The 18057-nt window shown below is 35.1% G+C and overlaps 1 protein-coding gene across 12 annotated transcripts in view; it reads left to right on the plus strand.

Annotated features, from left to right (window-relative positions):
- The first annotated feature begins 372 nt into the window (after nt 1-372).
- LOC134047227 (sodium channel protein type 2 subunit alpha-like) overlaps nt 373-18057 on the plus strand; it is a 51662-nt gene continuing 33977 nt past the window's right edge. Inside the window, exons 1-11 of one of the 12 annotated variants that reach the window (XM_062498235.1) lie at nt 373-639; nt 4132-4258; nt 5135-5225; nt 6755-6883; nt 7579-7670; nt 8518-8790; nt 9094-9157; nt 10015-10156; nt 10287-10493; nt 13374-13673; nt 17200-17547. In XM_062498235.1, the coding sequence (XP_062354219.1) occupies nt 373-639; nt 4132-4258; nt 5135-5225; nt 6755-6883; nt 7579-7670; nt 8518-8790; nt 9094-9157; nt 10015-10156; nt 10287-10493; nt 13374-13673; nt 17200-17547 (2040 nt within the window). Of the gene's footprint in view, nt 640-4131; nt 4259-5134; nt 5226-6754; nt 6884-7390; nt 7483-7578; nt 7671-8517; nt 8791-9093; nt 9158-10014; nt 10157-10286; nt 10494-12634; nt 12642-13373; nt 13674-17199; nt 17578-18057 lie in introns of all 12 variants that reach the window. The other 11 variants (XM_062498234.1, XM_062498238.1, XM_062498244.1 and 8 more) reach the window with 11 other exon arrangements.

Consider the following 18057-nt stretch of genomic DNA (forward strand, 5'->3'; position numbering starts at 1 on the left):
CTTGCTGTTAAAAAAAAAAAAAAGGCTGTACTGTGTTTTAACAGTTTCAGCAATTTGTTCTAACTGGGAGTGTCCAAGGACACAGGCAAAGCAGTATCTGTGGGCAGAAATAGTGTCTTTTTCTGGATCAGCAGGAAAAAGCTGAAAAATAATTTATAAAATATTTAAATAAATTCTGAACTGTTGTTTTTAACTGCCATTCAGCCTTGAAATATGCTGCTTCTATTTCTATTTAAGCCTGGAAAGAGTTTCTAACCAAATGTTGAGGTTTTTCCTATCGGTACAATCTAGCTTGCCTAAATGATTTAATTTTCTTTTATAGGTCATTCTTATGCAAGAAGCTAAAAGTAATTAAATTTGCAGGATGAAAACATGGCACAGGCACTGCTGGTACCACCTGGACCTGAAAGCTTCCGCTATTTTACTAGAGATTCTCTCGCAGCTATTGAAAAGCGCTCTGCAGAAGAAAAAGCTAAAAAGCCCAAACAAGAACATACAGATGATGATGATGAAAATGGTCCAAAACCAAACAGTGACTTGGAGGCAGGAAAGACACTGCCATTTATTTACGGTGACATACCTCCAGGAATGGTATCTGAACCTTTGGAAGACCTGGACCCATATTATATCAATAAAAAAGTGAGTAAATTATGTTTTTTACAAAATACAATATAAATTTATACACCAGAAAAGTTTAATCACAAAATGTGATGGTTGGAACTATAAATCTGCTAAACATCCAGAATCATATTTTGATTTATGCTCTTCCATATTGTGACTGCTTCAATTCTGTTGAATTACTTGCTGTTTACTTAATTATAAGAAAGATGTGTCTTCTTTGATCTTGCCTGAACTTGAGAACAGAATGAATTATTTTAATTTATATATAATAGTAAGACTGGATATGACAAAAGAGATGTTCCAAGCATGGTTTTGCAATGGAAATAGTTGTAGATTACAAGGTAGCATCCACTCAAGTTAGTGAAATAGAGGAGTGTAACCATATTCTTTGTATTTCTATAGCTATATAACATATGCAAAGATACATATGAAACACATGTCTATATATGTAGCTTATAGAGACTCTGTAAATGTTGGCTCATATGAAACTACCACAATGTGAACTATTGTTTGACGTGTTTGGGTTTGTTATGATAGATCTCTACTGCAGAGATTAGAAGTCTCTGGCAGACCATGGAAAGGCTTATTTTTAAGGAAGGAATTGCAAAAAGACATTTTTGGTGTTCTGAAGAGTTTTCATACAGAAAGACCAGAGAAAAGAGTTATGAAATAAAAGTTATGTATCTAAGTTACATGTGTGGGGCTGTAACACAACAGGACCATTATTAGCAAAGTTGTGTTTCATGAAGAATGCAAACTCCTAAAAAAGGTGCATTTTCCCTTCCAGTTTGCACAGCCATACACAGTCCTCCTTTCCACATGATCCCCAAGTCAGGGACTCAGAGATAGAAAAAGTAGTTCAAACAGATCCATTCAAGTAAAAGTTTGACTTTTTAAAAGTCAAGATGTACAATAGAGTGTATGGGTTTTGGTCTTGTAGCAATGATGCATAAAATTGGAAGCAGACTGGTGTTATTTGAGTTAAGAGAAAGACAAGAAAAAAACAAGTATTTGTTTTCCATAGCTGTGATTAGCTGTTGACTGTTTTAAAATCCTCCAGGGTCTGAAATAATCCAACCTGGGAACAGGTAAAAAGTACCTTAGGTCCTGCACTGATTAGTGAAAGTACAGGTGACAGTAGAAGCCTGTTTTCCTCTGTACTCTTGTTTATTTCTGTGTGCTCCTTTAGCAGCATCAAGATGTTCTCTCAGTTTCTGATAGACCTCAAAGTGTTGTGGGTAAGGAGAGTGAAGGAAGATGAAGAGGTGGATAACATCCCTAAATTAAAAAATGCAGAAGGTGTTATATGAAGAAGTACTTGGGACTATCTTTTCCCATCTCTCTGGAACAGAGATAGAACTGGTCATAGTTGCTCTATTGACGGCTTGAAGCATTCCAGGCTGCCATTAAGATAAGAAACTTGATGTTGAGCCACTATTAAAAAAATCAAGGCATAAAATACTTTAAACTCCAAACAAACTTGTTTGCTGGAAAAAGATCATCCAAATAATACTCTCACTTTTGTGTCTAAATTTTTGGTGGCCTTTGGTTTGTAAAACAGGTTTAAAAATTATGGCCTCAGTAATGGAAACAGAAAAGAAAACAGAATCTGTATGTAATTGCATAACCTAACAGTTGCCAAAGTTAAATAAACAATGGTGTAGATAATACAAGTATGTACATTATTAAGGAAATTAAAGCTCAAAGAAGTACCATTGCCAAGGGTTATTTAAATTCATATGGTTTGGGTTATAACAACAGTTCCATGCAAATTCTTACTTGCAATATAATTGTCAGTACTAAGCTCTTTTCTGGACTAGCTGCAAAACTTCAGGAATTAAGTTGCATAAATGAGTTCAGGGATAAAATTGTCTGAACAAGTAAATCTGCAGAAAGCCTGAGAAGTCCTGAAGTATAGTTTCTAACCTCTATTAGAAATAGTAGTCAGATTTGTTTGAACCAAAGTGTAAAAGGTCACACTAATTCTTAGTATATGAGGGCAATTAGTAAACTGTAGGATCTTTAGTCACAGGTGACATCTGTGTTTATATTACCTAGCAGTATAATTATGCTCGACAGAAAACAAATGGACATCTTAAATCATGGACTAGAATTAGTCATCCCTCCTCTGGTGTATAGTAGAAACTACCCTTAATCATTGACTTGTCAGTGCAGAGGAAATCATATGTGAATTTAGTCTGTCTTCAGGCTCAGCTGCAGCAGTGACCTTGGGACAGGCAACATCTTTCTAGCATTTCCAGCTGGGTGAAGGACTGTAGGGCAGGGAGAAACGAGTGTGTGTCTGCTCTCTGCCACCCTCAGTGTAAGTTTGGTGTTATTCTGTGAACAGGCACCAGCAACACTCCTTAACCTATTTCCTTTCCCACTGTGAAGAGGTTTGCTTTCCTTGCCCAAGATGATTGTCCAAATAGGCACTAAAGGCCACAGAGAGGGTAGAATTTTTCTGATCACAGCCAAGTCAAGAGACTGGAAATCAACATGGAGAACTATGATACTATATAGCTCTGCTGAGAGTTTAACAAAGACTCTATTATCTTAACACAAAGCAGAGCCATTACCATCGACAAAAAGCCAAAGGAATGAAGAATAGTCATGTCCTGAAGAAATTTCAAGTGGCACCAAAGATGCAAGTAAACCTTATTCACAGACAAATACACTTAGGCAACGACTGCCCACAGAAATAGAATAAACTGAAAACAAACCATAGGTTTATCGGACCAAAATTTAAAATATAATCACTAGCTAAATTTTCTGCTCACATATAAGAAAGTAAGAGCACATTGTTAAAAAGAAATCCAGCAATTTTAAAAAAATTGCTGTGACAGAATGCCAAATTCTGGTATATGTCTCACATTGCTTTAAACTATATTAGCTGGCAATATACTAATAATTTTTTTTCACAGCTATATGTTTTAGAAGATGCATATAATTGGTTTTGGTAATATTTAAAATAGAAAATGAAAGCAAAATAATTTTTAAATTGTGGTTGATTTTGTAATGACAATTTCTCCTTGTCACTACATATATATATGTGTATGTAATTCTGTCAAGTATTTGTTCCAAATACAAACTGGCATTTAGAATTGTCCTTTTGCTATTTTGGTTTTGTGTTTGCTCACAAGGTGGAATGTATTTGATAAATTTGAAGCTCTCACTTTAATCAAAGACTTCATAAAAATAAAATTTAAATATTTTAGTGGCAAAGTCCTGCATTTTGCTTTTGTTGGCATACTGCCATTGTTTTTTGTAATTCCCACTAATTTTAATTGCATCATAATTCAGTCCATATGTTGGCAAATTTTGCAAATTGGACAATTGGCTGTGGAAGGCTTACTCCATCATATTACTAGAAATCAGTTATTTTCCTACCACAGGTAGACAGTAGAATGGAACTTGTACCTCTCAGGTAGAGAATGGAAACTTTTAGTAGGAGGTGAAGATATATATGTAGTCAACACTGTATTTTAATTTTGTATTTCTTTTTTACAGACTTTCATAGTATTGAATAAGGGAAAAGCTATTTTCCGATTCAGTGCCACATCTGCCTTGTATATTTTAACTCCTTTTAATCCCATCAGAAAAATTGCTATCAAGATTTTGGTACATTCATATCCTTTTTTCTTAATGTTGATTTACATGTTGCTGTTAAAAATACTTAATGGTTGAAATAATACTTTTCATGTGAATATACAAATTGTGTCCATTGGAGTGAACTATGCTAAATAAATATATGTTGCTCACCTTAAAAAAAAAAAAGAGGTATTATCCCATGTGAATTGCAGCATGATCTTCATCCCTGCTGAGAGAATTCTCTACTGAACCACCTAAATCTGTCAGAGTTTAAATATCAGGCTTTATAACTAGAAGGAGACCTGATCCCATCCTAAGCCCTGCAGCTAAGGCCACATTAATAACAAACCATTGCACTTGAACATATCTAAGGTCACACTTTTACCAAGACCAGTAGTACTATTCATGAACTAGACTCACTTAGCAAGGACAGAAGAGCATAGGTAAAGAGCAGCATTTTCAGCATTGTGTTTTCAGCATTGGGATAGGTGTCCTATAAAAGATTTGGGATAAAGGAGAGTATTTTCAAGTATATTTCAATCATGTTCAAAGAAAAACTCAAGCCAAAACAACCAACCTCTGACTAAAGATCCTTTAGAATTATCTACCTGTATTAAATAAGTAATTACATTTGGGTAGTCATCTCATGATTTACAGACTTAAAGATATGTTTAAACTTCATTTAAAACCTAAACCTGCTATAACTACAAGAGTATTGCATTTTTTTACAGAAGTGCACCATAATATGCCAGATGGCACACCATTTAAAATACAAAAAATTATGTGCAAGGCTTTCTTTTTAGGCTTTAATTAGAGCGTCATGTTATTTGTACACATTTGTAAATACTTAATATTTTTTAAGTTATTTCAGTATTATAAAGCTGTCCTACTTTTTGGACTTATGTGCCTTAACTATAACCTACATTATTCAGCATGCTTATCATGTGCACTATTTTGACCAACTGTGTATTTATGACCATGAGTAACCCTCCAGACTGGACAAAGAATGTAGAGTAAGTTAAATAATTTTACTTCTTTATTTTTATGTCTTTGTTTTATGTGTGACTCCAAACAAGAAACATTTATAAAAATGTAAATGCCAGAATGGGTTTTTCCAGAGTTAGGAGGAATCAGATTCCATGACATCATCATCATTTCCCATTTCCCCCTGAATAAGTTAAATTATTTAAGAGTAACACCACATTTGCTAAAATTATGTGTGAGGAATATTTGAACTTCTGTTGTGTAATACAAAGAGGAGCTCTTGTCCTTGGATATTCTGAGCTGTACATCAAACAAGGAGCTACAGGTGTGCATGTAAAATTGCATGAGTATCCACGATCTCATCACAGTGGGGATTTTTTGTACTTTACTGATTTGACCTCGTAAGTGCCTGCCATGGCAAGAACACACAACCCACAAACCACAAGAAACTCAAACTGCCAGGGAAACGGCCTTACCTATGGAAGGGTAAAAAAGAGCTAACCAAAATAGGAAATATTTTTCTTTCTTGTTCATGGTTATAAATGCATGTTTATTCTTTAACAAAATACATGCTTTCCTCTGAACTACTGTAGAATCACAGAATGTTTTGGGTTGGAAGGGATCTTGGAGATCACCCAGTTCCAAACCCCTGGCATGCAGGGACATCTTCCACTAGGTCATGTTCCTCAAAACCTTTTATGTTTTTATTTGAAATAATACTACTCATGAAAAACCTTCTAATCACTTGTTGCTTCTCTCACTCCTTCCTTTTCTTGAAGAGCCATTACTGGCTTTTATTTATTTATTTCTCTGCATTAATGAACCTTACACTGAACCCTGTTTAGAAACAACTACCATTAACCCATTCCCAATTAACAGTGATGATAGCTTGTCAGAGTTGCTGGGAGTCTGAAAGGAGAGCAGTAGGGTCTGTAGGCAGAATTCTGTGACCCATATGGTCTCAGGAAGTGCCTGCATTATGCTGGTTATAACTGACTATTCCATGTTAAGTGAATAGCTGTTCCCACACCAGGTAAGCTGGTAATCATGCTCTCCATCTTTGAGAATAACAGTCTGGGTATGTGATGATTATTTATGAAATAAACATGTAATATAGCTGTTAGTATAGTTATTATCTGGAACTGATTTTTACAAAACTCTCTGATTTAGACATAAAAAAAACTTCTTCTGTTTTTGTAACACTTAGATATCTACCTGATTTATGAATGCAGGCGAAGAGGCAACCCTGTGAGTGGCAAAGAATGTACATATAAATATCAAAGTCTGAAATATATCCATGAATACTAGAGCCAGAAATTATTTGTGAGCACAAGAAGTGAGATCAAATGAACCTTTTAGAAAATAAGTAGCATATATATCAGGTTCAAATTTCAACAAATACTGAACAGCAACTACAATATTTAGGGCAAGTGAAGTTAATAATTTACTCCCTTCACTTCTATAATTACTTTTTCTTCTCTTTTAAGTCATCTTTGCTAAAGAATGGCACTGTCTGTGAGTATGCAAAATCCATTATTCCCGCTCTGATGATTTTCAGGTACACTTTCACTGGAATTTATACCTTTGAATCACTTATCAAAATTCTTGCAAGGGGCTTCTGCTTAGAAGGTTTTACTTTTCTGCGAGACCCATGGAACTGGCTTGACTTCAGTGTCATTTTAATGGCGTAAGTGGTTCAAGAACTTTTTAAACTTTTAGGGCATGAAATTAGTGCTGAATATTATTATAATAAATGCATTTATTTAAAAATATTTATTTTTTGCCACCTTTGAAGTTTAGACCCTGTATCACACATTTTAGCATTCATAAATCAAAGTAAAATATGGCAGAAGCCAAAATGGAGTGTCAGCCACTAGTGTAATTACTGCTGAGGGACACTAATTTCATGTCCTACATTTTTCTGCTCACTAGAAATGAAGCCATCCCTTTGACTTCATGTTACCATCCCATTACCAGCTAATTAGTTTAACTAGATGTTCAAATACAAATCAGTGAGTTTCACTTCAATGACTTTTAAGCAAAATTGATGAAAATAATTATTAAAGCGAAATGTACTGAAAAGACAGGTAAATTTTCAAGTATGATTGCTAGTATTACCACAGAGGTTTTGACGACCCACATAATTAGTATAAGCTCTGCCTCAATTCTGAATAACTGTGATTTAATCCTACAGGTATGTAACAGAATTTGTAAACCTAGGCAATGTTTCAGCTCTTCGAACTTTCAGAGTATTGAGAGCTTTGAAAACTATTTCTGTAATTCCAGGTAAGAAGTAGTTGGTGTAAGGTGTTAGGCCCCTCATATCTCCAACTGTTATTTGTGTGCTGTCATTGTGTTTGTGTGTGAACTCCCCTATTACAGATATGTGACAGAGTTTGTGGACCTGGGCAATGTCTCAGCGTTGAGAACATTCAGAGTTCTCCGAGCTTTGAAAACAATATCAGTCATTCCAGGTGAGAGCGAGGTTAAACACCGAGGCTGACTTTTGTTCCATTGAATTCACTTCCTTTGAGCATAAGTCTTGCTGTTTGCTGCTCATGTTGCCAAAAAAAACCAACAAACAAATAAACAAAAAAAGGCATGGATCATTAACTTAGTTTATGATTCTTTGCCTTTTCAGCATTAGCTTCTTTTATTTTGCAAAATCAGCCTTTGAGTTTAACAGTCTTGCATGAAACATAAAATATGAGGCCTATGGGTTATTTTGCTTTGTTTATCTGCATTTTATTGTGACAAAATGCCTCTACATTACAAAAGCTTAGTGCTATGGCTTTCTTGGTCTTGAAATTTTTCCTTTTTTTACCACTTAAAATTTACATTAGTCTTAAAAATAAGCATAACAACAAAGAAGATACCAAAGAAGAAGTAAATGATGCACAGGAAAATTTATCAAATGCAAATGATTTTTTCATTCAATATTACTAGCAATTCTATCTCATGCTGCTTCACACTGTTGTGAAGTCATGTTTAGAATTAACTGGAAACTGAATTATTAGCAGAATACTTAATCCAGAGGAAAATTAGGAAATTAAATCAAATCTGTACTAGGAAAGCATGATTGATAAAGTTTCCTGCTTGAGAATATTATATATTTGATTTATTGGAATATATATACATTGCATATTCATGAAAATGAATCTTTTTCTTTCATTCATCTTCACAAGCTCTGAGGCTGCTCATGAAGCTTTACCTTTCAAGAAATAAAAAATAATTTCTTTTTAAGTGTCTGCATGGCCTCTTAATTATATGGGAAGGGCAAAGATACTCTATGATAATTCTATGGATCTTTTCTCTTTGCAGGCCTGAAGACTATAGTGGGAGCCCTGATTCAGTCTGTGAAGAAGCTCTCAGATGTGATGATCCTGACTGTGTTTTGTCTGAGTGTATTTGCACTGATAGGGCTGCAGCTGTTCATGGGCAACCTGAGGAATAAATGCCTGCAGTGGCCTCCAGACAATTCTACTTTTGAGATAAATATTATTTCCTACTTTAACAGCACAATGAATGAAAACGGTACATTTGTTAACATGACAGTGAGCACATTTAACTGGAAGGATTACATTGAGGATGAAAGTAAGAATGTCTAATATAACTATTTTAATATATTTATGGCTAAAATATATAATTTTTTGTGACCAGACAAAGAACATTGAGGGGTTTATATTTCTGCCTTATGTAGAACTGCTTACATTCACTGATTTACAGATATCTAGTACTTACAATAAAAAATACAACAACCAGAAAGGTTCCTAAACAAGCTGCAAAGTGATCAGTAGTTAGCAACTATGATTTAACAGAATTTATTTTTATTTTACTTTGTAGCACTTTAAGGTTTATTTGATCTATTCATATATATTTCTAATGTTTTCTACACAGCTCATTTTTACATTTTGGAAGGACAAAGAGATGCCCTACTTTGTGGTAATAGCTCTGATGCAGGGTAAGACCCTTTCAAAAATTCTCTGTTATTCTCTGTAGAAAAAGAACAGGAGATCTAGTTGCTACTCTATATTTAGCAGGGTTACAGAACTTACAGAGTTTTGTGGCTAAGTGAGAATTTCTTACTGGAGTCAAAATGTTTTACACTCTGGCAAAAAAAAATACTAATAGTTTCCTGCTCAATTGGAAAATGAAGTTGGTTTTATAGATGAGATCTGATTTTTTTTTAAGTCCCTTTTGGTGATTTACTGATTGAAGAAAGTAGGAGGAAACAAAAGTTAAAAGTGAGAAAGAGAACATATTAAGAAAGCATAGCAGTGACTTCACAGTTCAAGATTGAACCTGTTTTTTCAAGCCTAACTCTTTCACTTCTGGCAGATTCTTTCATTTACATGTGCCAAATTATGAGCCTAGCATTGTTAGCTGAACTTGGATGCCTGACTGGCAGCAGTGAAGAGGGCTGCTAAAAATATATATATCAGCATTATGTGGGAAATCCCTAATACTACAGTTGGATTTAGCTAATAATATTGTTTAATCTCTCTGTAACCTTAACAACATTTTAGTAATTATTTCTGCCAGGAAATAATTCATTTGGAATAAAGATTCTATTTGCAAAATGTAATTGAGGAGAATCTTAGTATTTAGGTCATTTCAACCAGTGAGTGGATGAAAAGAATGTCTTTCATTTACTATGTTATAGTTAAATTCTTTTTTTTTTTTTTTCTGAATTAATTTAATTGTAATTTATGGATTTTTTTGTTGAAAAATAATGCATATTCTTCCAAAAGATAATACATATTTTCTATAAAGGAATAAAAGTTATGACTAAGTGCCTTCTGTTTGATTTTTACATAGACAATGCCCAGAAGGATATATATGTGTGAAAGCTGGCAGAAACCCCAACTATGGCTACACAAGTTTTGATACATTCAGTTGGGCTTTTTTGTCACTGTTTCGGCTAATGACTCAGGACTTCTGGGAAAACCTCTATCAGCTGGTAAGAAATTATTATTACATAAATAGTAAATTGTTGGTGGTGTCTAAAATTACATAAATAAGCTAATTTTTGCATGAGCTTAAAAAATTAAGTTGTGGGATAACATATAGCTATGCTTTCTACTCCCTAGACACTGCGTGCTGCTGGGAAGACATACATGATATTTTTTGTTCTGGTGATTTTTCTGGGCTCTTTCTATCTGATAAACCTGATCCTGGCTGTGGTCGCCATGGCCTATGAAGAACAGAATCAAGCAACAATGGAAGAAGCAGAGCAGAAAGAGGCAGAATTTCAGCAAATGCTGGAACAACTGAAGAAGCAACAAGAAGAAGCTCAGGTAATGATGGAAATTGTACTTTCTGAATGAGCTTGTTCTTAAGGCAAGGAAAAAATATTTTGTGATTAAGAACATGAACAAATTGTGCAATTAATTACAGAAAATAAAAGGTCATGTTTACTATGGAAGTTATAAAAGTGGAAATAGCCAATGAAAACTAGGAACTAACCAAATAGTAAAAAAGTAAGCTAACGGTACAGAAAAAATTGTTACTTCATTTACTAAAAGACTGTAAAAGTAAAATGTTTGTCATAAGGGTGCTCTAGAAACCTGACTTTAAGTTGTCAAAAATAATGGTGCTTTTATGTTACAGAACTTATAAACAGCATGAACAAAGTCTAGTGACATTACTTCTGGTTTACATCTGAGTTAAAATTGCCAAGCTTGAGGTACTTAATAATTCTCCCCAAATATTCATCAAATAGAGAGAAAGATTGTGATCAGTGTTCTTCCAGGTTTCTGTCCAGCAAGATAATTAAAAATATCCCTAATTGACACTGTAGTAAATCAGAAGTTTATGTATTCTTAGAAAAGACAAGCAATATTCAAAACCAGATGAGCAATTTTAATAACAAATATATTACTTCAGAATTCTTTGAAAGTAATCTTTGTAAAAGAGATGAAAAGAGAAGAAAAGAGAAGAAAATTATTTAAAGTTTTATGAGGAAAAAAGACATTTTAATAAATACTTTTGTGAAAGGTTTTCTTATCTGAAGGTAAAATATATGCAGGAGCTCAGGTCTGTAATTCAGCCATCTGTCTAATTTCTGAACTGATCTTCCTCTGCTTTTCAAAAGGCATTTAGCTATTTTCAACAGGACAGTGTTTATAAAATGCTAGCAAATTCAAAACTCCTATAAAACTCTATTTTTGATAGTACTTTACAGGTACTTTCACTAAGTTAGAATGATTCCATAAAGTGCTAACAAAAAGACAAACTCTCTGTCTTTTGTTTGAAAATAAACCTTTATGTATGACTTGTGAAATCTAATCAGCATACCTTCATTTTAGTCATTAAACTTTATCCCTTCCAAATTACTAAAGTAAAAGTAGAATCCTGCAAAACTCAAATTTAGAAAGGCTGAATGACAGCAAAGTGTACATTGCTGGGTTTTTTCTTAAATCTGGTACTTTAATGCCTTAAAGGCACTAAATCACATTATACTAAGAGATATCATCAGAGTCATCAAGACATTTGTGTATCTGAGAGTGGGGAAAAATGAAGCTGATCCAGACTTAAAAAGAATAGAAAAAGAAACAGAGACTATAAGTAAGGTTGAATTAAGACCCAGGAAAGTCATATTTTTTAAAAATGAGCAACCATTTCATTAAGTAAAACATTATTACAGGATCTCTTATGTTTGTGAAAACATTAGCAGAAAGTAGGCAGTACAAGGGGGATCACTGAAGTGTTGAATTAGTTACCAAGGCAGAAATTAGTTTGGGACCCATCTCTTCACCCCCTTGACACTGAACCTATTAATCCACAAACTTAAGTCATCATAGTGGTCTTTGGACTGCTCCACTTTTTTCGACCTTTACTGTTAGTATTATGAAGTAGATGGATGATGATGACTCAGCAGCTGCTGCTTTTGTTTCTTGCAGAGTCTTTGAAGGATGATATTCTGAACCAGTATGACAAAATTTTGAGTATTGTTTTTTTATTTTATAAACAGTTCAGAATCCTTTTAATACTCCATTTAGCAGAAAAAGTCTGTATCAAGTCAACTTCTATAGCATGGGTTTTTTATTGTGGCAAAGAAAGACATAAATTCATACTATGAGCTTTCAAACTATCCTTTCCTGCTGTAAAGAGATATGTCATCATTCCTGAAATAGTTGGCATTGAATATAATATGTTTTGCTGGATAATTACTAGTCATCTTTGTTACATAACCCTAGTCTCTTACCATTTATCACACCACCCTTTTTTGTAAGCTAAGAGCAGCCTATCATCTCCCCAAAGATATTTCCACTACAGAATTTCATCACAATCTCCCACAGTTCTTTTGAGGAACAGCACTGGACATACTCTCAATTCCTCTTTTCTTTGTTTTTCTTTTTTTTTTTTTTTATGACTAAAAGAACCTTTTTCTAATGAACCAAAATGAGTAGGCTATCCACTGTAGTTAAAGATACTTGTCCTGGGTTTTGGGATGACTCTGCTGCAGTAAGTCATTTCACCTCTTTCCACCAGAGAAGAAATTTCAACTATTTTACTTTTCTCAGGCTGTAGCACCAACAGGCAATAAATGTACTTTTGCATATCTATAACAAAGACCTAGAATGCAGATACAGTGGGATGTGTGGGAGGGGAAACATGAAGAGGGAGGAAGGTGTCTAGAGGTTGTGCCCGGTACCAGCAAAGGCAGAAGGAAAGTAAAGGGAGTGTTCTTGCTGTGAAGACAGTGAGGAAAGGCTGGATTCAACTGCTTTCAGGGTGCTAGCTGGATTTTTATACATGAACTCATATGATGAATGTTAGGCATTAGTTTTCTCTGTAAGAACTCAGAAGAACTCAGCTGAATTAGATATGTGGGGCTTTTCTCAAGAGAAAATGGAATAACAGGTCTGAAATACATGAAAAAGCACTATGTTAACATTTTTCTGACTACCTTTATTTTCAGATAAGTGTCTTGTGCAGCAATTCTTTAACAAGTAGTGTAGTTATTCTGCTGAAGTTCATGCTTCAAATACACTCAATAGCTTAAAATACAACCCAATAGTTTATCTTCAGTACAATTTGTTTGGGTATATTTACACACTCAAGAGCGTATGTAGAGCATTATTATCACGGTGATAACAAAAACCAGTTGATAAAATACTATAAAATTATTCTTTTTTTGGCTACTAAGAATACCTGTCTTTGTAACCTGACAGACAACAGCAGCAGTAGCAGCGGCATCAGTTGCATCAAGAGATTTCAGTGGTGTAGGGGGATTAGGAGAACTCTTGGAAAGCTCTTCAGAAGCATCAAAGTTGAGCTCAAAGAGTGCTAAAGAAAGAAGAAACAGAAGGAAGAAAAGAAGACAGAAAGAAATGTCTGAGGCAGAGGACAAAGGAGATATCGATAAGTTCCCCAAGTCTGAGTCAGAAGACAGTATCAGAAGGAAAAGTTTCCGCTTCTCCACAGAAGGAAGTCAACTGACATATGAAAAAAGGCTCACTTCTCCTCACCAGGTACAGCACTCTATTTTACTAAGTCATGTGTGTCCATTCTACTTTTATTTTTGCTGGTATTACAGCAGGTTTTCATATTGGAAGTTATGTAAATGGTAAATGAAGGAAAGATCAGTGGCAGTACCATTCACAGTGTAAGTTTAAGATGGTTTGACACATTATATTAGCAAAGGGATTAAAAAGTGTACCAAGAATACTTATAAACTTAATTAACACATTTCTGAAAATGTATTTCTGAGGATGTGTCTAGTAGACTGGAAAAAGGAAGATTACTATTCATATATATGCATTAATGAACCATATATTCTCTGTTCTGGATCCATTTCAAAACTATACAAATATGTGGGGTTTTTAGCAGACTGCAACATCAAAATACTCTGCCCAGGAAATCCCACATTACTATTAATTTCTATTATTTTCCTTAATTAGCTTCTTTAATGTGAAGATAATGAAAAAAGTAGCATTAGTACTGCACAATAAGGAAAAACTACACAGGGATCTTTTGGGCTGGTACATGTAAAAATTTACTCATACTGTTCTTCTTCATTAGAAATCCATTATACATGATGGAGAAACATTGCAATCATAGGAAAAAATGTAGTTTATGAAGGACCTCCGGAAATCATTTAATCCAAAGTTCTAAGATCTACTCCCATAAATCAAAGGGTCTCCTGTCACTTAAGGATATGCCCTGTGTTCTTGGCACTAGTGAAGCCACACCTTGAATTCTGCATCCAATCATGGGTCCCTCAGTACAGGACAGATGTGGAGGTGCTGGAGCAGGTCCAGAGAAGGGCTGGTGAAAGTCTAGAGAGTGAGTTATATGAGGAGAAGCTAAAGAAGCTGAGGGTGTTTAACCTGGAAAAGAAGAGGTTCAGGGGGCACCTTATCACTCTAAACTCCCTGGAAGGAGATTGTGGCCAGGTGGAAATCAGCCTCTTCTCTGGGGCAACCAGTGATTGGATAAGAGGAAATAGTCTCAAGATGTGCCAGGGGAATTTCAGGTTGAACATTGGGAAGAATTTCTTCATGGAAAGGATTGTAAAAAATTGGAATGGACTATCCAGGGAGGTGGTGGAGTCAGCATCCTTCAAAGTGTTCAAGAAATGACTGGATGTAACATTTAGTGTCATGGTTTAGTTGACAAGGTGGTGATCAGACAAAGGTTGGGCCTCATGATCTTGGAGACCTTTTCCAGCCTAAATGATTATGTGCTACCTTCGCTAATTTCAAGGCTACACAGAGTTACGGCATTTTTAGAAAAAAATCACTCAAAATGCTTCTCTTCAAAATTATAATGTGTGGTCTGAGCCAATAGATGACTTTTACCTATGAATACCACCCAGGTTAGGAATAACTTATTAACTAAAGATGGTCTTAACAATTCTTTTTTTTTTTTTTTTTCAGTTGTAACAAAGCTTTGGGGGCAAAAGTTGAGAGCATACAACTAAAACTTAGGTGCCACAAAAGCAAAAGAATTGCAAACAGTATAATTGGTAAAGGAAGAGCTCATTTGTTTTGTTAGCCATGGAGAAACATCCTGGTGAGACAGGGGCAGAGCATGAAGCAGTGAGAGAGAATGGTAAGGGGAGATAATCTGCTCAGTTGGGCCCTGTAAGAGGTTTTGTCCTTTGATACCATATGCAGATGAATGATGCAGTTTGCCAGAAAAGTCAAACCTTCCTTTCAGTCCTTACTTTCCAATGGCATGTAGACACATATATTTCTGCCTCCACATGTGTTAAAACTGCAGCCATTTTGGCTAATATCTTTTGTCTGCAGTAGGGACTTGCAGAACAGGCATTACTTCTCCCAAATCCCTGAGGGGGCTGATCCAATTAGCTGTGCTCAAAATGTGGTAACACATATCAGAAAGATTGGCCTGCAAATAAAACATAGCAGCCATGGGAACATTCTCTAAAAGAACAAGGGTATCACTGGTATTCAGATGAAACCCTGGTGAGCATGGCATTTTTAGAAGGATTGTAGGTTGGACATATTTATTTACAAGGAAATGTAAAAAGGGTGTAGTAATTAGCTTACTGCTTTGCCAGAATTCAGTGTCATACTCCATAGAAGCTAGGGGCTTTTTTTTGATAAAATTATCTTCCAGTATAAGCAAAACAGCACTTTTTCTCCAGCCACGTTTACATAAATGGCTTAGCAAAATCGTTTGGCTGATATTTTTCAAGTAACTCAGCCTGAGGCTGACAGCCAGCACAGAAAATTTCAGCCCAAACTATTAAAATTTGGTATAGCTGTAAGAGCAGAAAAAAAAAAAAATGCATCTCATAATGACAAAAACCTGCCAGGCCTTATAACAGGCAGTTCTACCAGCTCAGCACACACATAATGGGTGGGAATTTATGTATCTGACTATGCATATACAGAGATACATATGGGTTGATATATGTACATATAGAGTGTTTGATTTTTAAAATATTAACATAGGTTTATATAATATAGGGTATTTTTCACTTTCCCTTTAACTATCCTGGGATCAAACCCACTGATATTACATATGAGGACTTTCCACCTGCATAAATAATGAAAAAGTGACAATAGTCTCAAACCAGGTTTTTGATGAACCAAGATGTGAAGATTTGTACAAATGCAGAACTGAAGAAGGCAGAATGCCAGGTTACTTTTCTCCACAATTAGCACTCATTTTATTTATTCATGAATGCTGTTAATAAAATATGTAGCAAGGGAGAAGAACACTTCATTAACTGGCTTCTACTGTAATTAAAAGATGAATTACCAACAAATGCTGATTTATTTTTCTCACTTGTAAGAGAATATCTTCAGGTAACGGTGTCCCTAGTGAATACTTGCTTTGAGCTGCCTGATAACCAAGTGATACCTTCTGGCAGGGGTGTGCAACCTGCTATGGCCCCCTGAGAGCTGTGCCTGAGAGTGCTGCTGCTGTACTTCCAAAGCTTACCCAAGATGCCCTCTCTGTCTTCTAGTTATTTTTCCCACATTATTGAGCCTATTGGAAAGAGGTCAGTCAACTTCCTTGCATCAGTTCAGAAGGATTTCAATGGCAAACTTACGCTCACTTCTGCATCTACCAAATAAAACAGAAAAGCATGATCGGTGAGCATTATTAGTTGTTATCCCTAGGAATCCAGGGGATGAAGAAGACAAGTAAAAGACTTTTAGCTCTGTACTGTAACTGAAGGAATAAAAGACAAGTACCTTCAAAATCTTGAAGTGATATTGAAAATTTTCTCCAGCACAGTCCATGCCAGTTCAATACACATTCTTCACTCAGAACTGTTCAACCTTGCTTATATCTTCTGCACAACTTTTCCTCAGTCCTGCTACATTACCTTAAAAGATTTTTTTTCCCCTGTGCTTCAGGGCACCTGGTGAACACATTCCCCTAGTGGACACACTTATACAATGGAAGAAAAAAAATTACTGTCCTTTCTCCAGCCCTGTAGCTATTCTTTGAAAAGCCAAGAATTTACAACTTTAGTTCTAATGCCATTTTGTTTGGTCTGTTTTAAATCTTTTACAGTCTTTGTTAAGCATTCGTGGTTCTCTGTTCTCACCAAGGCGCAACAGCAAAACCAGCATTTTCAGTTTCAGAGGTCATGCAAAGGACATAGGATCTGAAAATGACTTTGCTGATGATGAGCACAGCACTCTTGAAGACAATGAGAGCAGAAGAGATTCTCTCTTTGTTCCAAATCGACATGGAGAAAGGCGCAACAGTAACATTAGCCAGGCCAGTGTGTCCTCTAGAATGATACCAGCCCTTCCAGTGAATGGGAAGATGCACAGCACTGTGGATTGCAATGGAGTGGTTTCCTTGGTTGGAGGACCTTCAACTCTAACTTCACCTACTGGTCAGCTTATACCAGAGGTAATTGTAAGTAATCCAGTATTTATTACAGTTTGGTTCAGGCACAGATTTTTCTCTTATTCCTCATCTCTGCATTCCTTATTGTTTCTTACAGAAATAATTTGCAATAGCTTTTAAATAAGACAACATAAAGGAAAAAATTCCTCAATCTCCTATGTCTAAGCTTTAGTAAAGTATTATATTCTTCTTGCTTTCAACAAGAGATCTACACATAGAAAAAAAAAAAGATGATTTTAATTTGAAAATTTGTATATAGTTGCACTTCCGCAAAGTAGACATTCAATATTTTAATAAGGCTATAGCTTGGAAATATGTATAGGAAAACTATAAAATTAAACAGAAGGTGGTTACTACTCACATGATATTTATTAGAAATACCCCTTTCTGAATTTTTCTCAAGGATTTTTTTTTCATACCTTTCATTAGAAAAATATTTACAATTCTTATGTAATTACATTTGAAATTATGTAACATTTTAGTCTCAATTTCAGACTTCTGTAGCCTAAGATG

Source organism: Cinclus cinclus, chromosome 9 (assembly GCF_963662255.1).
Source record: "Cinclus cinclus chromosome 9, bCinCin1.1, whole genome shotgun sequence".
NCBI classification, from domain to species: Eukaryota; Metazoa; Chordata; class Aves; order Passeriformes; family Cinclidae; genus Cinclus; species Cinclus cinclus.